This window comes from Pan paniscus, chromosome 5, assembly GCF_029289425.2.
Source record: "Pan paniscus chromosome 5, NHGRI_mPanPan1-v2.0_pri, whole genome shotgun sequence".
NCBI classification, from domain to species: domain Eukaryota; kingdom Metazoa; phylum Chordata; class Mammalia; order Primates; family Hominidae; genus Pan; species Pan paniscus.
The window spans coordinates 156,375,862-156,402,634 of NC_073254.2; the positions used below are offsets into that span (position 1 = coordinate 156,375,862).

The 26,773-nt window shown below is 39.5% G+C and overlaps 1 protein-coding gene and 1 pseudogene across 8 annotated transcripts in view; both read right to left on the reverse strand.

Annotated features, from left to right (window-relative positions):
- MAP7 (microtubule associated protein 7) overlaps positions 1-26,773 on the reverse strand; it is a 210,833-nt gene that overhangs the window by 66,684 nt on the left and 117,376 nt on the right. For all 8 annotated transcript variants that reach the window (XM_055114154.2, XM_055114153.2, XM_034962921.3 and 5 more), the window contains 2 exons: positions 11,625-11,723; positions 1,865-1,942 (listed from right to left, as the gene is read on the reverse strand). In XM_055114154.2, the coding sequence (XP_054970129.1) occupies positions 1,865-1,942; positions 11,625-11,723 (177 nt within the window). The remainder of the gene's footprint in view (positions 1-1,864; positions 1,943-11,624; positions 11,724-26,773) is intronic.
- Positions 8,737-11,594, reverse strand: LOC117980713 (phosphopantothenate--cysteine ligase-like; annotated as a pseudogene).

Sequence of the window (26,773 nt, forward strand, 5' to 3'; positions counted from 1 at the left end):
GTTTATCTGCCTTTCACTAGACTACACCTAGCTCTAGAGGGCTGGGTGTCAACCTTTATTCATCTTTTTGTCATCTTTTAAATACAATATATGGCACATACAGTGTTTGAATATATAAACTAATGAGTCATGTCCTGTGTTATCAATATGAATTGAAATATGTCATTACATGTTAAGAAAAAATCTAGTCACTCAATATACAAAGGTAAGCAACTTTTAGGGAGAACTGCAAGCTCAAAGCTGTAAGTCTTACACCTTTATAGTATAAGTAAAGTCATTTTTGTTTCACCAGCAGCATATTCATGCTTTCCACAAAAAACTAATACTTTGTTTAGTTAAGATAAAGAAACCCAAATGGAAAGGTGTGAGTTAAGTATGGAAAAGCTAATTCACAATGTGATTTAAACCATAAAGGAATGCTCTCCCGACCTATGGAACTCCTTCTATTCAAGCAGATATGAATCCACGCTATAACTAAAGAGATCTACAAGTGTGAGACCTGATGGGGTAGAGGGGGAAAAGGACATACACATGGACTTGAAAACAGAGTGTAAATAACAGCCACCCTAAAACAGTAGTCAGTTTCTTATTTTTACTTATCTTCCAGTTTCAGCAGCTCTGCCTTCATCCTCTCTCAGTTCTGGTTTGCTTGTCAAAGCAACCTTAGTAGGGAGCAATAAGCATATTCACAGGAGAAAGGGAGAGCCCTGGTGACCACAGACAGCCTGCTCCCCAAGAACCTACCTGCCTGCAGGGAACCCGTCAGGCCAGGGAGGAAACCCTAGGCACAGAAAAACAGCAGAGCATGTTCACTTCCAGTAAGCAAATGAAATCTATGCCTAAAAAACCTCAGAAGCAAAAGAAATGACCTCATATGGCCATTATGGCAAGGGACAGAAACAAGTCTGAGTTGAAAGAATGTAAACAATAGCAAAAGACTTTTGAAAACCAGCTTCCACTACATTTCACAAATTTGGGCTTTGGAATAAGAATAATAAAGGGATGAGATATAGGGGCAGAGTCCCCATTTGAAACATTAACTCTTACAAAATGCAGAACAACTTTAAGAAGTTACAGGTCATCTCCTGGGAAAATTTTGATACCCTGTCAGTCTAGTTTCAGAATACCCAGGCACTCTGTACACGCACATGCTGACCAGGCATTTAATCTTTTCCAAGGTACATCATTCAGGTATATTTCAAGAGAGTATCCTGTTTTAGCAAGTTTACATAAATGGACATCAAAGTAAAGGAGGGGTTGGCACCTGCTTCCTTGCCCAATGTTTTAGAAGACAATGACTGTACAATCTCTAAGTGCTCTAGTCTCAGCTTCTGCTAAGATAGTCCTGTGATCCAGGTGCCAGTGATTATATGACAAATATTGCAGTTGCTAATGTCACAAGGGCCTTGGGTAATAAGAGAAAAATCAGACACCTCAGCACATGCTTTTCCTGGCAGCAGCCTGGTAGCACCTGTCTATAAGTTCAATGGCAGCATTATTTTAACAGAGAAGGCAGTTAAGTGCCCTGGCAGTGTATAATCTCATAACTTTTCATGTAAAAAAGAACAATATGTTTACTGTCCTCGCATTTTCTCAGTAGTAAAATGTAAGCTGTACCATCACTCTACTCATATATACTTTCCCTCCAGTGCCACATTAAACTGTGACTGCAAAAAAGGATGACCTTAATCCTGAGGCTAGAGTTTATTGTCACTTAAAACTTATCCCTATGTTTATATTTTATCATCACATACTAAATTCTGCCTCATAATCCGTCTGTAAAATTCATAAAGGTATGCAAGAGACCACGGTATTATAGTGACATCCATTCAAATCAGGGCCATGGACATGGGGCCTGGGGTACCTAGCTGTTTCTCCCGTTCCTCACGTCGCTCCCGGGCCAGCCGCTGCCGGTCATCAACACGTAACACAGGCGGAGGGTCTGAAAGCGAGATTAAAAAAAACATGAGATGAAGAGTGGATTAAAAAAAAAAAGAAAAAGAAAAAATACACATTGATAAATATCCAGTAAATCTGAAGAATAATATATTGCTGCACTTTACAACAATAAGTACATGTGACTAGAGTTACAGTGATCTACTCAATTATTAGAAGTTTTCTAAGGATTTCTAAGCATTTTTCTTCTATTTGAAAACGTAAAATCATGACGTAACTATAGCCTTTTGGCTATTTTCATCAAACAATATAAATGATGTTTTGTGTTCCTAAGCTACCAAACTTCTATTATTTTTATGCTTTAAAAAGTCTGTTCCTTAATGACCAACAAAATCCTTAAGTAGCTTTATACTGCACAAATGTTTGAGAGTTAGAGGTGAAGTGCTCGAGTCAAACAGACACACATTCAGTTTCTGCCCCGTCACTCGCCGGCCAAGGTACTTACCCACCTCTGTAAGTCTCAAGCTATGAGGTGTACTTTGATTTATTACCTGTAAAATGAGGATACAATAGAACCTATCTCTCATTATTATAATGACTGTTAGTAGAGTGTGTAGTGTGTATGTCCCAGTAAATCACTGAACATCTACTATGTGCTAGGCACTGTTCTGTATACTGAAAAGACAGCAGTCACCAAAAAAAGTCAAAAACCTGAGATTTCATGGGATTTACATTCTACTTGGGAAAAAATCTGACAAACAAGACAAATAAGTACTATACATAGAATGAAAGAAGGAGAAAAATACAGAGAATATAGGTTAAGGAGACAACAAGGAAATGAAGGGGATTATGACATGTCAGGAAAAGGATGTTTAAATTTTTAGATGGAGCCCAAGGAAGGCCTCACTGTGATAATGATGTTCCATAGAAAGTAAGTGCAAAGGCCCTGAGGTTGCAAGTACCTAATGTGTTCCAGAAACAATAGGGAGATCTGAGGGACTGGAACAGAGTGAGATGAGTAAGTGACGGGGCTCATGGTTAAGGTGAGGACTTTGCATTATACTCTGAGTGAGACATGGGTGGAGAAGAGGGGTTCTGCAGCAGAGGGCTAGGTTTACAGGCTCACTCTGCTGCCGTATTAAAACAAAATAATAAAAATGGGCATAATAATCACACTTAAAAGGTTTTTCTCTTTACTAAATTGACAGTAGAATTGACGTTGACAGGCCAGGCGCGGTGGCTCACACCTGTAATCCTAGCACTTTGGGAGGCCGAGGCGGGTGGATTGCCTGAGCTGAGGAGTTCGAGACCAGCCTGAGCAACACGGTGAAACCGTCTCTGCTAAAAAAATACAAAAAATTAACCAGGTATGGCAGCGTGCACCTGTAGTCCCAGCCATTTGGGAGGCTGAGGCAGGAGAACGGCTTGAACTTGGGAGGCAGAAGTTGCAGGGAGCCAAGATCGCACCATTGCACTCCAGCCTGGGCAACAGAGCAAGACTCTGTCTCCAAAAAAAGAAAAAAGAATTGACATTGACATTTTTAGAACCTTGCGTTAAAAATGGGAATCTACTATAATAATACAGTAGAGACAAGCTGGGTGCAGTGGCTCATGCCTCTAATTCCAGCACTTTGGGAGGTGGGTGGTTCACTTGAGGTCAGGAGTTCAAGACCAGCCTGGCCAACATGGCAAAACCCTGTCTCTACTAAAAATACAAAAATTAGCCAGTGTGGTGGCACATGCCTGTAGTCCCAGCTACTCAGGAGGCTGGGGCAGGAGAATCGCTTGAATCCGGGAGGTGGAGGTTGCGTTGAGCCGAGACTGCATGCCCCTGCACTCTAGCCTGGGAGACAGAGCGAGACACCGTCTCAGAAAAAAAAAAGAAAAGAAAAGAAAATACAGTAGAGACAAATAGCAGTGCTTTGGCAACAAATTTAAAGGCCTGCATCCCAAATGTCTTTTTTTTATTTTTTACATTTGAGACAGAGTCTCGTGTCATCCAGGCAGGAGTGCTGTGGCACGATCATGGCTTACTGCAGCCTTGACCTCCTGGGTTCAAGTGAATCCTCCCACCTCAGTCTCTTGAGTAGCTGAAACCACAGGTGGCACAACCACACCCAGCTAATTTTTGTATTTTTTGTAGAGACAGGATTTTGCTATGTTGCCCAGGCTGCCATATGTCTCTTGAACTTTACAGAATTTGTACATTTGAAGAAAATAAAAACAGTAAAGACGCCCCTTAGGAGCCTGCATAAACCAGGCAGTGTGGATGATGAACAAGACTAGGGGATGGTTCTTAAAAATTGGTTAAATGGACTCCTCAATAGCCCACAATGATAAATATTTTTCAGATTTCCTAATCATTTATGTACTTCCACATATTTTTTATGTAGGAAAATATGGCTCCTGGCCCTAAAAGGTTTAATTTGGAAACAAGAAAATGGAAGTGGACATGACGACCCTCTCAGGCAATTTATTAAGGGCTATCCACAGGAAGTTCTTGCTATCATTTGTTTTGCAGAAAGAAAATGGTGGCCGTAGTAAAATGGCATTTTAAAGAAAGAACTCGGGATAAAAGTCAAGATGAAGTTAAAAGAAAGACCTTTAACAATTACTTATCACTTTAATACTCCTTAAATAATATGAGGTTTACTCACTCATGAAAAACTTTTTTTTTTTTAAACAGGATCTTGCTGTGTCACCCAGGCTGGAGTGCAGTGGTACGATCATGGCTCACTGCAGCCTCAATCTCCCTGGCTCAAGCCATCCCCTTACCTCAGCCTACCAAGTAGCTGAGACTACAGGTGTGCACAACCACAATCAGCTAATTTTTTTTTTTTTTTTTTTTTTTTTTTTTGAGACAGAGTTTCCTCGCTCTTGCTGCCCAGGCTGGAGTGCAGTGGCGTGATCTCAGCTCACTGCAACCTCTGCCTCCTGGGTTTAAGCGATTCTCCTGCCTCAGCCTCCCAAGTAGCTGAGATGACAGGCATGCGCCACCAGGCCCAGCTATTGTATTTTTAGTACAGACAGGGTTTCACCATGTTGGTCAGGCTGGTCTCAAACTCCTGACCTCAGATGATCCACCAGCCTCCCAAAGTGCTGGGATTACAAGCGTGAGCCACCATGCCCGATCTCGGCTAATTAAAAAAATTTTTTTTGTAGAGATGGGCTCTCACTATGTTGCTAAGCCTGGTCTTGAACTCCTGACTTCAAGCAATCCTCCTGCCTCAGCCTCCCACAGTGCTGGGATTACAGGCATAAACTGCCGCACCCAGCCTCATAAAAACTTTTATTTAATTATAAAAGTTGAAAATCAACTTTGTAAAAGCCATATGAGCACATTATGGAAAGTCTGTAAAATAGTTTAATTACTTTTAAAATTCCACTGACAAATTCTGTTAGACAATATTTCAATATTAAGTATGTGCCATGTCTAGCTTACTTTCAAGTACATGCCAAATTTCATACAAAATTTTGAAAAGAAGGCTTTAATAACACATGGGACACATGCCACTCCTGACAACCCACACCAACTCTGACAGCCCCAAGTCATAGTAATAACCGGTGCTCCTGCAGTAATGAGGCAATGCCCGATTGTGCAACGTAATGCTTCCCCCTGTGAAGTGCCTTTTGAATGTATATTCTGAAAATAGTTGAAGAAGTGCTAGTTTTTCCCTGATTTCTATGCTATCATTTCATATGAAAATTATACTCTTCGCATGTAACAAACTGCATCCTGTTTGGTAAGATAATATGTAAAAAACCAAACTTTTATACAATTAAAAATAAGGCTGTAAATAAGGCCAATGCTTAGGACTGCAGTAGTTCCTGGCTGTCCATCAACATTAGTGCTGAAATAATTACTATCTCTCTGGAAACAGATTTGAGGAAGTAAAGAAATGTAACATTTTTGAAGCTCAAGATGCATAGTGGTTGTGATACACTAGATGATTTTGCTTGATTTGGAAACCTGGCGTTAGAAAATATTGAATTGTAGAGTGAAAAAGTTATTTAGTGTAGGTTGTTTCTATCCCTCTGTTCCCATTAATATGAAAGTCTCTTGGGTGCTAGAATGTCATTAACACCTGTGGCAGGTTAAAGATGGCTGTGCATGGGGCTGGGGAGGAACAGAGACTTGTCTGTTTTCTTCCCTGCTGCATTCTCAATGCCTCGGGCTGTATGTGGTAGAAAAGGATATTCAATAAGTATTTGTTGAATGAATGAATGAACAAACAACGAACAACCTTAGCTAACCCTCAGAGCCTTTAAACTTTTATTAAGATGCACCAATGGGGAAAACTAAGAACAATCTTGTACCTGATAACAGAGTAAACTATTTAAACGCTAGAAGTTTAAATTTTAGTTTTAATAACTAAAAACTGATAAAAATTTATCTTTAAAGGTAGGTTTTCAAAAAAATACAATTAAATAATTCCAGTAAATAGTGAATTTCCTATAATTCATTGCCTTCTTTCTCGTTTCCACCCCCACTTATTTTCCCCTGAAACAAAAGTAAGCTATAGAAAATACTTTAAAATTATGTATAGGTCAGCCAGGCGCGGTGACTCACACCTGTAATCCCAGCACTTTGGGAGGCCAAGGCAGGCGAATCACTTGAGGTCAGGAGTTCAAGACCAGCCTGGGCAACATGGCGAAACCCTGTCTCTACTAAAAATACAAAAGTTAGCCAGGCACAGTGGTGCATGCCAGTTATCCAAGCTACTTGGGAGGCTGAGGCAGGAGAATCACTTGAACCTGGGAGGCGGAGGTTGCATTGAGCCAAGATCGCACCACTGCACTCCAGCATGGGTGACAGGACGAGACTACGTCTCAAAAAAAAAAAAAATTATATATAGGTCAGGCACAGTGGCTCACTCCTGTAATCCCAACACTTTGGGAGGCCAAGGCAGGAGGATTGCTTGAGTCCAGGAGTTTGAGACCAGCCCAGGCCTATTTGAAAAAGGGAGACCTCATCTCCACCAAAAATAAAAAAAATTAGCCAGGAGTGATGGCACATGCTTGTGGTCCCAGCTACTCAGGAGGCTGAGGTGACAGGATCGCTTGAGGCTGGGAGATCTAGGCTACAGTGAGCCCTGATTACACCACTGCACTCCAGCCTGGGCGACGGAGTGAGACCCTGTCTTGAAATAAAATAAAATAATGTATATTCCACATTGTTTCCCAATGGATCTAATATGGTTAGAATAAAATTAAGTTACTGATTCTCACAAGGAAAAAGGGTTTAAGAGGAATAGAACTTAGGCTTAATTAAGATTGCAGTTGCACTCCACATTCAACCTCCTACCTATGATGTTTCAAGTGTGGGGTGACATCTAACCTGGGGCACTGTTAAGGGTGAAAGGGAGTGCCATTAAAATTCTCTGTTTGATAACATGCATAAACCTGGATTGCCTTACACACATCTGAGAGTATGGTCATGCTACTAAAGAGCTCTCAAAGTTGACAAGGCTTTTTCAAGAACTCACTAGGCCTTGACTCATATGTAACAACTACTGTTTCTACAGTAAATACTTCTGTATTTCTGTCAGCAATTTGTACTTTATGAAGCACTTTCACATATTATCACTTTATTCTTCCCAATAACACTAGGAGTTAGCTAAGCATTTATTTATTCAATGAAGAGTTATTATGCCTCTTTTTCAAATGAAAAAACTCAGAGAAATAGATATGACTAATGAAGACAGCACGGATATGTGTCAGAGCGAGGGCATAAAACCCGATTTCTAACTCAGTCCTGTGGCCATCCACGCACCATGGCAGCTACAGTCATTACAATTGCACCGTGTGGCATCAGAGAAGGGCTGGAAGCTCCTAAGTCACACACTCCTCTATGAGGGCAAATTACTTATAAACAGTAAGGCAGAATAAAGTTTCAGTGGCTCTTTTAAAGACTTGTGTTGGGGGGCAGCAAAGGGATAGGAATTCAGAAGGATTTTTAATGAATTTGGGTATCTGCTTTTCTCAGGTCCATGAAAACACGCAGTTTTCTAAGGAAGTCAAACTATTAATCACTTGAAGGCAGCTGGAGTTCTGAAGAACCATCTCCCACTTCTTCAGGAACTAGCAGACGTGGACAGATCTGTAACTTTACAAACTGTCTGTTTTGGTCTGGGTTCAAGTATTCACATTTGAGAGCAATGGTCGTTCCAGGATAACACAAAACATAGTGTGCTCATAGTTCTAAAACACCACGAGGGACTTCTGTAATGTGGTTTGTTTGTTTGTTTGTTTGTTTTTTGAGACAGAGTCTCGCTCTGTTGCCCAGGCTAGAGTATAGTGGCGGATCTCGGCTCACTGCAACCTCTGCCTCCTGGCTTCAAGTGATTCTCCTGCCTCAGCCTCCTGAGTAGCTGGGGTTATGGGCGTGCACTACCATGCCTGGCTAATTTTTGTATCTTTATTACAGACGGGGTTTCACCATGTTGGCCAGGTTGGTCTCGAACTCCTGGCCTCAGGAGATCCACCCGCTTTGGCCTCCCAAATTGCTGGGATTACAGGCATGAGCCACCGGCACCTGGCCAGTCATAATGTGTTTTAAATATAAAAGTCACAACTTGAATGTGGATAAATGTGTTCTACATCAAAGAGATGTTCTGGAGCCTTCTAATGAGTTTAAGTATCAGAAGGTAAAAGAGGAAAGGACATTTAGCTAAAACTTACTAGATTAAAAGGGATTCTCAGAAATCATTCAGTCAGGATGCCCATACCTGGTTAGGACAATACCTAAAATATCCCAAAATATATAATGAACTTTTTTTTTTCAAGTTCTAGAAAATGAAAATCAACAAAATGCTTTAGACAGACATTCCTATGACCCGTATCCCACAAAAATTAAAAGGTGTTACTCAAGGCCAGCCCTCCAACACATAACTCATATTGTCCTTTGAGGAGACTCAGGAAAATAATGACATGGTGGTTACTAAATCAAGAGCCTTTTATATAGCTTGGCTTATCTGTATATACAAGAAAACAGACACAGGGATGCTCAAAAAGACACAATCAGAAGTGAAATGTCTCCCTATTTAACTTGACTTTAGCAATATAAATCAAATGACTATATATAAGGAGATGGCCAATAAGGGTGGAAGAGATTTTTCTGGCTTCTGATCTCTATACACTGTGTGCAATCTCTCGTCACACTGGTGGTTCTGTGTTAGAATGATCTATTCATATATTGGTTTATCCATCATACTGTCAACTGGAGGGTAGAGATTATGTCTTTTAATAATATATTCCTAGTACTTTCATGATGCTAACACTAGATGAATAAATGAGTTATCAGGATATAAAAGTATAAGCTGCACAGTAAAAGAATGGTAGAAATTAGAAGCAGTGGTGGATGGGGAGAACCAGAGAAATACAGCACCAACAACTAAGCTATGTTAAATTCTCATTGTATTACAAATGTGATTTTATTTTATTTTTTTGAAACACATTTATTCATCTTTTTAATTCTCGTGGCTCAGCACAGGGCCTGACACACAGTGGGCACTCAACAAATATTTGATTTCCAAAGCATGACCATTCATGCATCCATAATCCTCTTTTTATAGTATAAAGAAGGCTGATATTCAGGCCCCCATGTGTACCTTAAGTAATATATATTTCCCAATAAGCTCTTATTTTTAAAGGTGAGAAACAGTTCTAGGGTTCAATTTCAAAATCAAGATGACATTCAGGTGAGTGTATCACATGTCATTAAAAGACGAATAACAAAGCATATTTGCCTGCGCACCACTGCCTTTTCCCTTTCCTTCATTTTCTCTGTCCATAGGAAAGCAAAAGTTTTATTAAAGTTTTCACCATCTGTAAGAGCCCTGGACAATTTTTGATCCTGTAATGGCTTTTTACTTCAGTTTTTGTCACATATTAAAGCTGTGTGTCAAGACTGAGGATTATCCACTATCTTCTCTTCTATCTCTATGTATTTTTCTATTTCTTCCTCTGATAGCTATAACTTGGTTTCTGAGTGTCTGGTTACAATAACTGCAAAGGACTGTTGTGACTCAAGGATATTAGCCACCACCACTTGATGCTGATAAACTTCCAAAGCCTTCTGAGCTCGATTAATTACAATGGAGGGGTCAGTCTCCAACTTAAAGGAAATTATAAACGCTTTGGGGAGCACAATCTTTAGTCAAAGAAGAAAGTATTTTTGGCACCATCTTCATTGTTATCTGCAGTGGGCCCCCAGATGACTGGATCTTGTGTTCAGGCATTTCAGAGCCAGGAACATAGAAATCTGACAGGGCCGCGCCAGGTAAAACATCGCAGAAGAGCCGGCCATGCTTCCAGAGGGACCTTGGTGCTGCCTGACGTGACCAACACCACCCGCTTGCCCTGCGCGCCCAGCCCGGCCGCGAAGTGGGCCATAACCTCAGCGCAGCACCAGGAGGCCAGGGGAACTCAGCTACCAGGTCCACTTCTGCCAACAAATGTGATTTTCATGCTAAAGAATTTCTACTTCCACAGAGACACACTTGAATACAAAAATAAAGGTTCACTAGAATAAGCTGCATGGGGACAGGGTTCATGTTGTTTGCTCATACAGTACATCTCTCATGCTTCTTCGGCATAGAAGAACTCAGTAAACATTAGATGGTAGCTGGAAGGTGGATGGCTAGATGGATGGATAAATGACTCAATGAAAAGGCAGGTTGACTGACTAAGGAAATCTCTGCTTGGTAATTAAAACTCCTCTGAGACTGCACATCATTTTCCACTAATGGCAGCTTAAGCAGTATTTTCAACAATACTTGTTATTGTCTTTCCTCTAAATGACAAACCAGATTTATCTGTTGTGTTCAAGACCTTTTCCACATGAAAAAAAAAAAATTCACAAAACTAAACACGCTAGAATGTTCTCTATAAGGTTAGACTCAGTTATTTCCATCTTTATTCTCACTGATTCACTGTGTCACTGTGCTTGAGTGACTTCAGTCCTGGATGCAGCATGAAGTAGGTTTCCAAGAACCTCGTGGGGTATTCGGCTTGCTTTCCTTTCCTTTGATTGTCTCCTGTTATCATACTGTACATTCATTCCTCCCACAGGCCACGCAATGGTTATTGGATAACCGGAAGCAACTGCACTGTTGGTTCAATTGTTTGTATTATATTTACAGACTGCTTGCTTCTTTGTATCACTGAATGAAAGAGACTATGAATCAGAGGTTATTAAATGAAATTACTCTGTAGGCATATAATCATTGCAAGGAATAGGAAACAAAACCATAATTCTATACAAGCTTTGCTATGTGTAAAGATTTCTTGAAATAGTTTTTGAAAAAGTCACAAAAGAGATACGCAATAATGCTTGTTGGACATACAGGTATAAAAAATTGTGTCCTATCATTTGAAACAGAATAGTAAAATTATTACCCCTTTAAGCTGCTTGACATTAAATGAGTGCATCCACATACACCATCTCATTGATTGTCAAAATGACTCTGAGAGGTAAGCAGGTCGTGTGTTTGAATCTACATTTTAAAGAGAGAAAACCAAGGCTTGGCTTTGAGAGGTTCTCTGACTTAATATCATACAATCCAGTAGGAGTGTGTGTTTGGTGGCAGGACTGAAACCAAGCTCTCCTAAATTCTAGTTTTCTGGAAACTAGAATTTAAACAAATTAAACCTTTATAATCATCAGCATGCCTTTAGGGCATAAAAGATAACCTTTATTTTCCCACAGTTAATGCAATGCATCATACCTGGTTTATTTCCTGAGTGGTTGTTATTTTGTCCTGAAATTGCAGAGGCAGGGCGGCTGGAGGCATTTTTCTTATCTTGCACTTTGTAGCTGTCGGGTGCTACAGAAATGAGACAAAAGAGAAAAGACACATTTAGTTTCTTAAAATTTCTTCAGAAACATTTAAGTATTCGACATTTACTGTTAACCTATGTACCAGGTTCTTAGGCTAGATTAAGGAAATGAAAAGATGAAGTAGTTACAACCCGTGCCCTCAAGGAGTAGGAAGAACACATAAAAAATCAACAACCTCAGCTTGAGTGACCCATCTTATAGAAGTGGCATGTTCAAGGGGCCATGAAGGGCCTTTCCCACGGCTGCACCAGTTTGCACATAAAGCAACCACGTGGAAGCACGACTGGAGTCTAAAGTCTTGGATCTGAGTTCTTACAAAGCACCATTGGCTTAGAATATATTTCAAATGGATTAATTTCTTTCTTGCTTTGGTATATTCAACATCATTTAATCTTTCTTTGGGGTCACTGAGTCTCTGCAGTAGCCCCAGGTCCTGACAACAAACATCAACCCTAACTGAATATTATGTAACAGCAGACCATGGAAATCGAAAAGACTTCAACGTATGTTCAGTACAAGTCACTTTTCTGAATAAGCCCTGATAAATGCTTTTGGGGGTGGGGTGCTGGAGGGAGGCTGTAGTTTGCTTTATTATGCTGAAATTCAAATTAAAAAAAATCAATTAAACAGGAGTTCTGGTTACGTTAACTCTAATTTATCTACATCTAACTTTTATTGGATCCATTCTAGGCGAACATCAGAGGCCTATCTGCCCACTTCATTATCGTCTGCATGTTGGGAATTCATTGCCATCCCAGAAGACCTTCTGAGTCATATTCACCATGAGACAAATATAAAATCCATTTTAAATTTTTCTGTGCTCATATAAAATTGATAGGTTAATTTTATTTTATGTTATTTTATTTTCCATTAAGCCATTTGGATTAGTAATAGGTTAAATTTTGTAAAATAAAAATAATTTTTTGAAAATTGTCAGGCTGTTTGGTCTAAGATTATATATTGCTAATTCCTAACTGTTAGGTTGGATGTATTTCTAAAGTTTTCAGGCCATCTCTCTGCTTTCATATCAGTCTTTTTCTTCTTCAATGGTTTAAGAGTCTGTATTTCTTCAAAAACTTCTTTGGTGAACATTGTAACAGCAAAAGACACAGACAGACCTGGGTTCAAAAGTGAGACTTGGTACATAACCAGTTGAGTGGCGAGAAAGTTATTTGGCCTCTCTGAGTAGGTCACATGGGGTAATAATACTGCCTAACTCACAGAATTGTTGAAAGATTAACTGAGAAGACACATGTTAAAAATCTACCATAAGACTTGGCACATAGAAGGTGTTTAACAAGTATTCAAGGCCCTTTCTCCCAGCTTCTATGCTTTTCTGTGGAGTCCTGGGCATCCCATACCCATAGCACCCATGCAGGTTTGAGTGTGTTTTGGAGTCAGCAAACCTGGTTCTGCCATTTACTAGCTGAATCCTCAGCATGTCACTTAACATCTCTAAGTCTTAATTTCCCCATCTGTAAATGGGGAAAACATCTACTTTCAGAGCTGTAAAAATTAAACGAGATAACGTACAGAAAGGTAGTTCATTGCCTGGCCCACAGCAAGGCACGATAAATGGTAGAAAGTATTTTTAGCTCTCTTCAGGAAACTGGCCTTCTAGTTCCTCAGGGATTTGAGAGAAAGCAAACCTATGTTAACTTGGTGACGGGGTCCTGAGGGCAAGTGACTAAAGTGGCAGGAAGGTCTGGGTCAGCCGCTGTTTCCAGAGGTTTTCAGCTCAGCCACAGTTATACCTCCTGGTGCTCTCAGGTAGGATGAACTTATTGATATGATGTTTAGGGTATGGCCTGGTTTGGGAAGAGGTAATTAGTCCTTCTGATTCAGGGTTTGGGGGAGATGACAGTTTTCTAAGATGTGATGTCTTTCATTATATTAAGTAAATCTGAGCCTTTAAAAAAAAAAAAAACCTCAGTAACAATGGGAAAAATAAAACAGAGAGTTGTGTTTTTTTTTTGTTTTTTTGTTTTGTTTTTTGAGACAGTTTCGCTCTTGTTGCCCAGGCTGGAGTGCAATGGCGTGATCTTGGCTCACCGGCAACCCCCGCCTCCCGGGTTCAAGCAGTTCTTCTGCCTCAGCTCCCAAGTAGCTGGGATTACAGGCATGCGCCACCACGCCTGGATAATTTTTTTGTATTTTTAATAGAGACGGGGTTTCTCCATATTTGTCAGGCTGGTCTCGAACTCCCAACCTCAGGTGATCTGCCTGCCTCGGCCTCCCAAAGTGCTGGGATTACAGGCGTGACCCACCACGCCCAGCTGGGAGTTTTTTGTTTTTTTTAAACAAAGTGCACGGGATTTCACTACTTAAGAACACAATGACAACAGGAATTTATTCATTTTCTGATTTCCAAAATTTAAAAACCTGAAAATCCTCATTAACTAGAAGATAGGATTGTATATACCCTTATAAAAGTTCTCATGGAAAAAAAAATTGAAATGACTAGGTGACTTTCCAGTATTATTTATTTGAATCTCTGTTCTTTCATTAAAAAAAAAAAAAAAGAAAATTAAGCCATATACTACGATGCTCAGTAAGTCTTTGCTAGCCTTATGAAATCTTTACTGATTATCCTGCTAGCTTGAAAGCTGTATTCCATTAGTGTCACATGTGAGTGTTGAGGTAAAGACAAGAGGAAGGATACAAACAAGCACCCTGGTGGTCTGGAACTCTCTTTCCGACATACTCTAAAACAAAATATAGAGGCATCAGACATTTGGAGCCTTCATCTAGTGAAAATTCTGCAGCTCCAGTAAGTGCTGCAATGTGCCTGTGCAATCCACATCGTCTACCACTCACTGATTCCTTCCAATGTCTTCCCACAAAGGCCTTGGTGTTCTCACGGCTTTGTTTCTACTTCTGGCTGTATGGTCCAATACAGTCTTCTCTCAACTGCTCAAAATAACTGGTCCAACAAATGACCTGTCAATTTAGTCAAAATACTTGCTCTGAGACACGTCTGACTATAACCTTTGCACCATCCTGAGTTTAAATCTCACTGAATAATATGGGGACTTGACATCCACAAGGATAATGTATTTCAGTCACTCTTTTTAATAAAATCTGGAATGTGGGCTGTGAAACAGCAAAAGCTTAAACTCAGTTCCCAGCTCTGTATAGTCCCTTATCCATGGAGGAATACTAGGTTCCCAAGACCCCCCGTGGATGCCTGAATTTGTGGGTAGTCCCTGACCATACATACGCTATGTTTTTTGGATCTACTGAGACAGCTCCTATGTGACTGACAGGTGTGCAGCGACTACAGTGTGGATCCACTGGACAAAGGAATGATTCACATCTCAGGCTGGACAGAGCAGGAGGGCACGAGATTTCATCACACTACTCAGAACAGCATAAAATTTATGAACTGTTTATTTCTGAAGTTTTCCATTTAATATTTTTGGAGTACAACTGACCGTAACTGAAACCTCAAAAAGCGAAATCATGGATAAGGAGGAACTACTGCATGCATGCTTCTCTGCTACAGTCTTCAACTGGACTTTGTGGGCATACAGCCCCTTTGTGGACATAGACTTGTGAGGACACAGCTTTGGGGGAGTGACCTAGAACACAGAACTAGAGGTTGAACCACATGAAATAGCCTTTTATGTAGTAAAAAATGGTTAAAATTTAACAACTTTTATGTTTCAATCTAATAGTTTAAATAAATCTGTATAGAAAAGAGTTACCATATCAGGCCTGAGACTGCTGTCCTTATTATTTTGTATATATTTATGTATATTTATTCCTTACATCTATTTATTCAAATATACCTGCCAGGAGTATTGTAACACTCGAATCATAGGTATGAAGTGTTTTATCCAATGTGATTTATAAAATTTGCATTAGAACAAGAAGGAAATAAAGCAACAGCAACACTCCTAATGACATTCCTGATTATTCCACATAATGGAGAATTTCTCCTTAGTTTAAATTCCTCATAATTATAAGTGAAGTTGGGAAGCAATGATCAAAGCTTATGGGAGTTAGCATAAGACAAACCTGGATTTCATTTCCCACACTACCTCAGTTTTCTTCCTACTTGCATTTATTCGAACAGTACACTACTCCATGGGACATCTTGAGCTCGATGCTGGAAGTAATATTATTAGGGGTATAATGTATCTCCTTCTACCACTTCTTTTTCCTTTTCTTGTCCTATGTTTCTAGGTTACACTGTATTCTGGAGCTTCTGATTCCTCCAATACTATCTCCTCTCTTCAAAAATCATCTCCCAGTATGGCCTGAAATACTATCTGTACATCAGTCACTGTCGAGTGTGCATTTATAAATATGTGCTCTCAACAAAGTTCCCGTCTTCAACCTCTAGGGAATATCTGCTCATGTATTTCTGCTATCATTTGAATGTCCTCACAAAAAAGCCAACCCCCTAATGTCAGTCTCTTTGTCACAATCAACAGAACCACCAGGCTCAGAAATGTTAAGTAATTTTAAGGAATTAAGTAATTTTTTCAACATTTACAATACCTCCATGGGCCAGACACTGTGCTACGCAGTGAGCATACAAAGGTTATATGACATACTATCTGCTTTCAAGATGCTTATCATCCTTTGGAGGAGAGACAGTGTGCACATTCATGAAACTGCAACAATAGATCGATTCAATTTTCTAAAAAATCCATAAACCCACAGAGGTTTAATAACCAAATAAATGATATAGATAGTGTTACAGGAATTTGGAGTGGAAGAAGGAGCCACAAGGCACAGCAGTCCCTGGGCAAAGAGCTTGCAGACCAGAAAGCATCCAGATAAGTGAAGAATAATGTGGAGAAGTTCCCTCACTGGGATGGAGCACGAGCAAAACTACCAAGGCAAAGAGGCAGGAGAGACAATCAGGACTGTCTGGTCAGAACAGCAGGTTTAGGAAGGGAGGCAGTTGAAAATATGACAAGAGAAACTGGCTAAGGTCAATGTCTCTTTGAATTCTGAGAGTGTGGACTTTCTCGTGAAGGCAATGGAAAGTCACTGAAGTATATATCACATGGAACTTCCAGCTGTGAACTACTTTAGCTTCAGTGGATTCTGTGTAAATGGAAAGTGAAGTCTAACAAGCCTGCTGGAAATGAATTTAAAAAGGATCTCATCTTAAAGAAAACAATAAAAGGAAATCAGACAAAAACAGACATGCTAAGAACTCTGCCTTCTATAGAATTTAGTAACTAGTCAGGTTCTTCCACTTACCCATATCGTGTACCAAGAGATAAGTATTTGACCATTACGTGGTAAAAAGTAACATGAATATGGTGAAACTTATGTCTGTCCCTGAAGAAACAAGAAGTAGGGGAAGAGTAGAGTCAGTGTGGTCACCCTAGAAGAAGCCAAGGACAGCTCACGCAGCACCATATAGGGACCCTCCACCGGAAATGGGACTCCAGCCACAAACTCCTGGGAGGATGAGCAGCTGGCAGGCCAGATAAGGAAATGGGCCTGTTGGGAAATAGGTAGGGCATATTTTTGAAGGTCATTTTGCAGGGAGTGAAGAAGATAAAATATGGGAAACTGATTGGTGTTATTAATCTTTTGTAGACCCTCACTTAATGGGGAAGCAGCTGCTTCATGGGGCATGCCTACAGGTATTGTGTCATGGCAATTTAAGTAACTGTCAATGTCAAAAATAGTGCAGTCTCATTTGCTCTTCTATACACACCAGAATAAACCCATTTCATGGTATGGTGCAACATCCAGCCACATTCAATCTGACTGACATTTTGAAACAGAAATAACAGTGATGAACCATTTATTCACTCTATTGCTCAATTCTTGTTGACAAAACATAAAAAACTAAATAGGATCATCTGATAATGATACATATTTGAGTTATACACAGCACTCTCCCTATTCTGCTGACAGAAACAATTCAATTAAGATCTTCGTTTTCTTGCATTTCACACATCTATACAGAACACAAAGTTAGGATTTGGTGGCTATGGTAGACTTCAGCAGAGCATAGTAAGAATGTGGAGGCTTTACAATTTGGAGTAGCTCATTCAGCAATGACAATGACTGAAAGTCACTTTCTGATTTCTCCATCTCGTCATAATGGAAAAAACCTTAAGATGTATGACCATGATAGAAAATGATATTAAACCAAAAGGAAATAAATTTGTTCAATAAAGAGATAGTACAAACCCAACAAAAGACATTGATTTTATAAATACAGTCCAACATGGTGTATAGTTATATGACACATAGGGACAGAATCTTCCACAGGTATCACTCCTTATTTCTATAACTGCACTAAGACTTGAAGAATGGAACAGAGACACATAGGTCTTTGTTAATAATTTATATTGAACCACTTCCAAAGAGAAGTTGAGGCAGTTGGATTGAACTGTCAAGGTCTATGCATGAGATTATAAAAAATACTGACATAGGCTGGGCGTGGTGGCTCACACCTGCAATCCCAGCACTTTGGGAGGCTGAGGTGGGCAGATCACCTGAGGTCAGGAGTTTGAGATCAGCCTGGTCAACATGGTGAAACCTCGTCCCTACTAAGCATACGAAAATTAGCCAGGCGTGGTGGTGCACGCCTCTAATTAATCCAGCTACTCGGGAGGCTGAGGCAGGAGAATCGCTTGAACCCAGGAAGTGGCGATTGCAGTGATCCGAGATCCCGCCACTGCACTCCACCCTGGGTGACAGAGCGAGACTCTGTCTCAAAGAATAAATAAATAAATAAATAAATAAATAAATAAAATAGTGACACAATCAACATTTTCTGAAATAAAAAACCTAACATGTGATAGGAAAGATCATGTATATAACAGCAAAAGATAATTCTATCAAAATAGGTTACCAAAATATTCCTAAGGGATAGGACTGGGCCATTTTCCTTCAAGGAGCTGATGTCTAGTCATAGTCATCATATTCTGAGCTTAAACAGTCTCCAAATAAATGGAACATCGGCATTCAGTCATTGATATCTGGCCAGGTGCAGATCTATGATAATTTTCCACTTGACCAGAGCAACCTCAGGGCAGGGGTCATGCCCTTCAGCCTTATAATCTCCAGAATAACATGAGATATTTTTTCTCTTCTGATGTGAAGTAGACGTGACCTTGATCTGAGAACTCTTTTTGTCACCCTTTCTCTACAATCTTAGCAGTCATCAAAAAATAAGAAAATGTATTCTTTTTCTTTTTACTAATCATCTTATCATTAATATTTTTTATTTCTGGACTTTTGTCACAGTGTTCCACAAGGCACACAACCATTCCTCTCTTGCATCCTTCATCAAGCATTTGTTCAGTGTCACATATGTGCTGGGTAGTGTGCTAAACACCTCACATCAGAAGAGAAAAAATATCTCATGTTATTCTAGGATGATTTCAACATTATATTAGGCAAGACTCAAAATCAAATGGATGTTTTGACCCCACTTCATAGAAAGGAGCGCTCAGTCTCACCTACAGTGAGAATCTCAGGAATTAGAGTGACACTCTGCAAACACAACAGAATACAGGTCGAGCATCACTAACCCAAAAACCTGAAATCTGAAACCCTTCCATTTCCAAACATTTCAGATAAGGGACACTCAAGCTGTTACTGCTTATACTGCATGGAGGAAAGAAAGCATGTGAACATTACAGCCTCTGCTGGTAACATCAGACAAGCATCTCAACTTTGGGAAATTTGTAAACCCCAACTCTTTCCCAAGCAGTTAATAAATTTATTTTGATAATCTGTTATATAGCCAAAAAATTATCCACCCTAGCTAAACATGAGGAAAAGGATATTTCAGAAAAGCACATGTTCCATATATCTTGTGGGAACTGGGGGGAATCACCCACTAAGCTCTTTCGTTTACCACTAAAAGCAGCTCCTCGATTCACATCACAAATGCTTTCTGACACATTGCGCTGACAGGAATAAACATTACACACTTTAAATTCAACCAAAAAGGCTTTTATCTAAAAAATAAGTAAATAAATAAAACAAAAACCTTCCTTCAGCCAGATGGCAACACTAAAAATAGAAGAGAAAATGATGTATTTTCCCCTTGCGTTAATATAAATCAGATTAAAAGGCAAGCCTTTTCATCTCCATTGGTGACTTACCACCAGTCACAATGCTAGCTAGCTACTCTACAAGCATTATCCCTGCCCCACAACGTGAATAATGTTTACGACTAAGCAAAGTACAGGGCAAAGTACACAAAAGGGAGGGCAAAGTCTAACCATATTAAAGTTTTCCAGTCACACGGAGAAATGGTAAATCAGAGATTGTAGTTACCCATCTATATTTTAACAGCTGGAAACGGAGTTTATCAAATTAGACCCAATTCAATTAAAATCAATGTGTAATTAGAAGAAACTATTTAAATAATGTGGAAAAGAAAAATAATTGAACTCAACTTTATTATACTTTGCTTAATTAAAACAACGAACTGAAAAGAGGGTGTTTTTACTTTAATAGGATAATGATTTACTTTAAGGAAAACTAAAATGGCTAATGCCAGTATTTTACAAAATGATTACTATTGGCCATAAAATAGAAAAGCTTTCATACTTACAAAGTACAGTTATCTAAGTAGAAAATGTACAATACTTAAAAATAGTTCTAAACAGGGGACTCAGTTTTAAATATCAGTTTTGTAAATAAATTTGCATGTAATTTTAATCCTATGAGTATTAGTTAACTGAGTTTAATCAGTGAAATAAATACACATATACACTGCTGTCGAATATCAAAAATTAATCATCTCTCCTCTGTAGAAAATATTAAAATATTTTAAATTTCTTATGTAAACTTTGTAAAATTTAATAGGAATGATATGGTAGGTTCGGAACGTTTATTCCAACTCAAGTAACCACTGAACATTTAACTTAAAGGTTGTCTAAAATTATGGGCCAACGCATTCTCCCCATGCTGTCCTGTGCTGCAGTCATTTCTGTATCTGTGACTGTGTTCTTTTTTCCCTCACTAGAACACCAGCCTCATCATCTTTGCAACTATTTACATCTCATCTCTTTTTCTTTCTTAGAGCAGTTTTAGGCTTACAGCACAATTGAGCAGAAAGTACAGAGTTTCATATGCTGTTGCAGCCCTGCGCCCCCACCGCCTATCCCACCATCAACATCCCACACCAGAGTGGTCCACCGGTTACCACTGATGAGCTGACACTGACACGCCATCATCACCCAAAGTCCATAGTTTACATGAGGGGCCACGCTTGACGATGCACTTTCTACTGGTTTTCATAAATGTATAATGACGTGTATATACCATGTAGTAACATGTAGAATTCAATCCATTTATAGTACAACTCGATCCATCATAGTCCAACTCAAGTCCCTTTCCCATGAAATCTTTTTAAGCTATTCCTACCACCATCACATTTCTTTCTCTGACTTTTACTGCACTCCAATGCAATCCGTCCCACGCTATTTAGCATTTGATTTCATTCTATCTTGTATCATTTTCAGAATGTATGCTTCCAAAATTTCTAAATACTGAGTCCCATGAGAGGCAAAACAAAAAAATGTGTTCTACATTAAAATAAAACAAAACCAAAACATAATGGGGAATACTTGATGTAACATTTCTCTCTTGGAGATGCATACTACAAGTTTGCATAGGGAAGGGGCTATATCATTCCATTCCATGCTGGTTACCCAATAAATATCAACTCTTTAATGCTTTATTTATTTATTTATTTATTTTTTGAGACGGAGTCTTAATATGTCACCCAGGCTGGAGCGCAGTGCTGTGATCTTGATTCACTGCAACCTCTGCCTCCTGGATTCAAGTGATTCTCCCGCCTTAGCCCCCCGAGTAGCTGGGACTACAGGCGCGTGCCACCATGCCTGGCTAATTTTTGAATTTTTAGTAGAGACGGGGTTTCACCATCTTGGTAAAGCTGGTCTTGAACTCCTCACCCCAGGTGATCCTCGCACCTCAGACTTCCACAGTCATGGGATTACAGGCGTGAGCCACTGTGCCCGGCCTTGATGCTTCTTTTCTAACAGAACCCTGATTGGCCACTGGACACAGATCTGGCCAAAACTTTGAAGACTGAAGTGGTTAGGTGTGGTTTGTGGGAATGGTCCTTAAGGCACAGCAGACTCTGGTGTGTGAATTTATTTGCTCTTCACCTCTCCTTTTCTTCCTGCTTTGAATGTCGATGTGATGCTTAAGGCAGAGCATCTATCTGGAAACCAGGAGGCTACCAGGAGGGAAAGGCTGAGGGAACAACAGAGACTCAGGCCCTGACATCTTTAAGTTGCTGGTCTAGTATCAGCAGCTCTTCACTTCTATGTTCCCGATAGGTTAGAGAAAAGAAAATCCCCAATTTGTTAAAATCATTAAGAAATTCTGTACTCATAAATTAAAAAAAAAAAAATCCCTAAACTGATACAGAGATCCTACTGGCTACAGAATAAAGTCCATGCATCTTAGCCTTCCAAATGTCTTATTTCTTATTCAGTAACTCTTTTATTTGATCCATCATGAATCCTATGTAGTCTAATCTGTTCCAAAAGTCAGAAAGCAAAGCAGGTCCTGGTTCATTATATTAAAGCAGAGCAGCTTTAGATTTGAAAATAGTGGGAGAAGCAATATCAGGAGAAAAAATGAGTGAGAGATGCCACATCAAGTTTTAATAACATTTGTAATAGAAATCAGTTCCATAGGAATTCAAACGCCTTAGCAGCCAGTGGAATTCTAAAAAGAATGTGAAAGGTTCCCCGATCAAACCCACTAACCTCATATAGCTCCTGATAATTCCTGAGCCACAATTCTTCTCAAATACTTAGTATTCTAAGGTCCTATATGAAGTGCAACTCACAGGTTGGTTACAGAAGGGTTAAATTACCTTCTCTCTCAACTGTTCTACAAATAAACCTTTAATACTAGATAGGTATCAACTGCACATTTGCTTATAAAAAGAAAGTAAATTTATCTATTGATTTAGCCTAATTTTACTTTTATTTATTAGATTTTCTATACTACAGAAAGAATATGAAAATAACATCTAAAAAGCCCATAATTCTGTGACCCAGGTAGCCCATTTATTCTTTTTATCTTAGAAAGGAAGTGTTTTTATTTATTTATTTAAGAGATAGGGCCTCACTATGTTGCTCAGGCTAGTCTCAAACTTCTGGCCTCAAGTAATCCTCCCACCTCAGCCTCCTCAGTGGCTGGGATTACAAGTGTGAGTCACTGTGGCTGGCTTTAAGAAAGAAATGTCTATTACATGGTTAGGAAATTCAAAAAAGTACAAAAAGCTATAAAGTGAAAGGTAAAAGCCCTTCCCTTCTTCCTTTCTGAAAAAAAACTATGTATAAATATATATATTTGCTTTCCATTTATTCAGAACAATTTACTCTTCTGCCCCTTTCTTTTCTCATTTAGTAATCTATTTTAGTCTACTTTTCAAGTTCTTTCTTTAACTGCAACTAATTTCATCATTTTCAATATGTGGCTACAGGAATTAGATATTCTAGATTCATCTTCTCATAAGTGCTCTATTAAATCTTCACTGATGTGTGAGACCACAGTCCTGACTGAGTATTATTTACCTTCTTCTGTCAGCATCTACACCTGATCCCTTGCTCCCAGAGTTGGTAACTTACTCTCTTGCACTCTCTGCTTCTGCCAGTCTGAACTCAACTGGAAAAGTCAGCCACTTCCAAGGAAATAACCACAAGGAAAACTCCAAGGAGGCTTTGCTTTCCTGGTACATAGCGTAACAGTGAACAAAAGTAGGAATAAAACTTTCAAGAAGCCACGCTATTCGGATTGGATCAGAGGCTTAAAAGCAAGGTTTGTTCCATATGGATACATTTACCATTCCTACCCTTCTTAGTTTTGCAAGCCTAACCTGCATGGGTTCCAGGCCCCAGCTTCTGCCAACTCTGATGGGAAAGCATCATGGGCTGCTGAAATTGTATTCCTTCTCTAGCACCTTCTCTGGATAGGCAATAAAGTAGTGGAGCAAAAGGGTGGAAGAACACTTCCTGGCCAACTCCATGCCCACTTCAAAGCCAGAATCAGGAAGCTGTTGTGCCAGGGAGTACCTGAGAAGAGCTGAAAGCTGAAGCTGCTCCTTCTGTGATACAAGAGACAATGAAAAACTGGTGAAGGTGCTGATGACGTCTGCAGGGACAGACGACACTGACTCCCACCTTGTGAACTCTGCACAGATGCTACACAAACTGGCTGGGCACGGTGGCTCACACCTGTAACCACAGCACTTTGGGGCGCCAGGGCGAGTGGATCGCTGAGCTCAGGAGTTCGAGACCAGCCTGGCCAACATGGTGAAACCCCGTCTCTACTAAAAAATACAAAGATTAGCCGGGCGTGGTGGTGGGCGCCTGTAAACCCAGCTACTCGGGAGGCTGAGGCAGGAGAACCGCTTGAACTTGGGAGGCGGAGGTTGCAGTGAGACAAGATCGCACCACTGCACTCCAGCCTGGGCAACAGAGCAAGACTCCGTCTCAAAAAAGAACTCAAACTTCTAGTGACTTTCACAGGTAATTTGTGATCTGAAAATATAATTGAATCTATTAAGTAATTAAGGCTATCATCCTGGAGAACAAAGAAATAGGACCAAGCAAGGGCTTTGGTATGCTTAGCGTAACAAGCAGAGACTCCATATCAGGCCAGGAAAAAGGGATTTAAATCACAAAGCATTCCTCCGACTCATGTGGGAAAGAAAATTGAGATTTAAAACATGTTCCTTTTATTTTTTTAAATCATCTTTCTACTAGGCAAGGAATTTTTTTTTTTTTTTTGAGCTGTTCAATCTCTAATTTGCCACATCAATATGTCCCCAAATAAGGGATCTCAAATTTTGGAACCTATTGAACATCTAAATGTAGTAACAAAACAAAAACAAAACAAACTAATGGAAAGGATCCCAGTCTGAAAAACACCAAAACAAAAGAGTGGTTTTACAAGCTCTGCCAACTCTCAAAGGCACAAAGTGTGCTATGTGGCAGGCGCCACAACCTGGCAAACAGTAGCAGGTCGGAGAAGAGGCTGACTGAGTGGCCCATCAGGGAGCATTCATAGCTGCAGAGTCCACAGACTGCAATTTACATGCTTGCTGTCCAGTAAGTATTTTCATTTAAAGTATGCTACATCCATTTCAAACAAGAGAATCCAATTACAAATTCTAAATCTGCCTAAGCTACGGGCCCTTTGGGGGTCATGAAGAGCTCAGCTAACACTAAGCTGACAAATAGGCTCTTTTCTTCTAAATACTTTTAGAATGCATTTTATGTGACCATTTCATACTTTACAACATCCACTTGGGGGTTGGTGCCTACAATAGTAGGAGAAGCCAGAAGGAGGTTGAGAGATATTGAATGGGTAAACTACATGGATACCTTCTCCTAGAAGAAGGAAAAAAGAAGCCAACAATTACTGAGTGGAGGTTGGGAGGAACCCAGCTACTCTCCTTGCGTCCCAGGGGGCAAAGAGCTATCACAGGCCTGGCCTATCTCCCCATTCTCTTCTTTATTGAAACACCTGCTCCTAGATAACCAGTCCTGTTTCCAGAATTGTAGAGGAATCATTATCGGAAAGGAAGATGTCTAAAGAACTGTCTGAGCTTTCTAACCAAATGTGAATAGGTGTCATTTCAGTCTTTGAGTGCCCCCTCAAACTGCCACTTTTCCTAGATGCATTAGGAGTATTCTAAGTAAGTGACATGGCAATGTGTTTTCTTTTTAGTTTACAAATGATGCATATGCCCTAAACTTCATGACACTTTTTCTGTTATCCTATGTCCTTTATTTTACAGAAGTGGAAAACCTTAGAAAAATTTCAAAAGGGTGTGTGCTTTCTGTAAATAGTAAGGTAGGGAGAGGTTTTGATACTGAGTTTGGTTTTCAGGTAGAGGAAACAAGGAGAAAAATTATAGTTGGCTGAGGACAGGGTAGGGAGAAAAATTTGAGGAAGCAAGAAAACCTGCTTTAGAAATAGTAGAATCTGAGCAATTTGAAGGTACATCATTATACCATTAAAGTAGAATAGATGTTTAATACAAATTGGGTGAATAACTATACACATGTTTTTCACAGGGATTTTATAATAACATTACTATCTAATAGGTTAAATAGGCTTTTGTGGGTTATCAGTTACACATGAAATATTTTTATAATGTGCAAATGTGTCCCAGCTTTCAAACACCTAATTCATATATGAACTTCTGGAACATAACCCATTTATTATTGAGAATTATTATTTTAAAAAACAAGCACTATAAGAGTATGGCAAATAGGCATAAGGAAAGGATCATAGGTAATCATATTTTAGAGCTAGTTAGGAAAAGAAGTTCATTTAATATGTGTGGTTAACTATTTAGATTTTTAAAATGTCTTAGAAATAATCACACCTATGTTCCTCAATTAATACTTTTGGATAAACTATTCAATTTTCTCTAGGCAAGATTTTCTGGCAGGCTAAACTTGACTTTGTAACAAATATTTGTCAGCAAAAATAAGGTAACTACTTATGCCTGAAAAAGTTCTATTTTTTAAATATTCTAAAAGATGATTTTTTTTTTTTTTTTTTTTTTAAAGATGGGGTCTCACTCTGTTACCCAGGCTGGAGTGCAGTGGTGTGATCATAGCTTACTGCAGCCTCGAACTCCTGGGCTCAAGTGATCCTTCTGCCTCAGCCTCCCAAGTAGCTGGGACTACAGGAACATGCCACAACATCCAGCTGATATTTTTATTTTTTGTAGAGATAGAGTCTCGCTTTTGCCCAGTCTGGTCTTGAACTCCTGGCTTCAAGCCATCCACCCATCTTGGCCTCCCAAAGCACTGCGATTACAGGTGTGAGCTACCACATCCATCCTAAAAGATGAGTTCTTAAAAATCATCTGAAATCACTGTGGACAAGTATTTATTAAACCTCAAAGCCATCTCTGAAAACAGGAAAGATTCAAAGAATAGCTAATAGCAGTCTTATTACTGAGAGTTGTATTTCACACAAGGAAAATTTACCTTCTCTTTCTATAGCTCACCAAATTGATTTTAGAAGATTTTG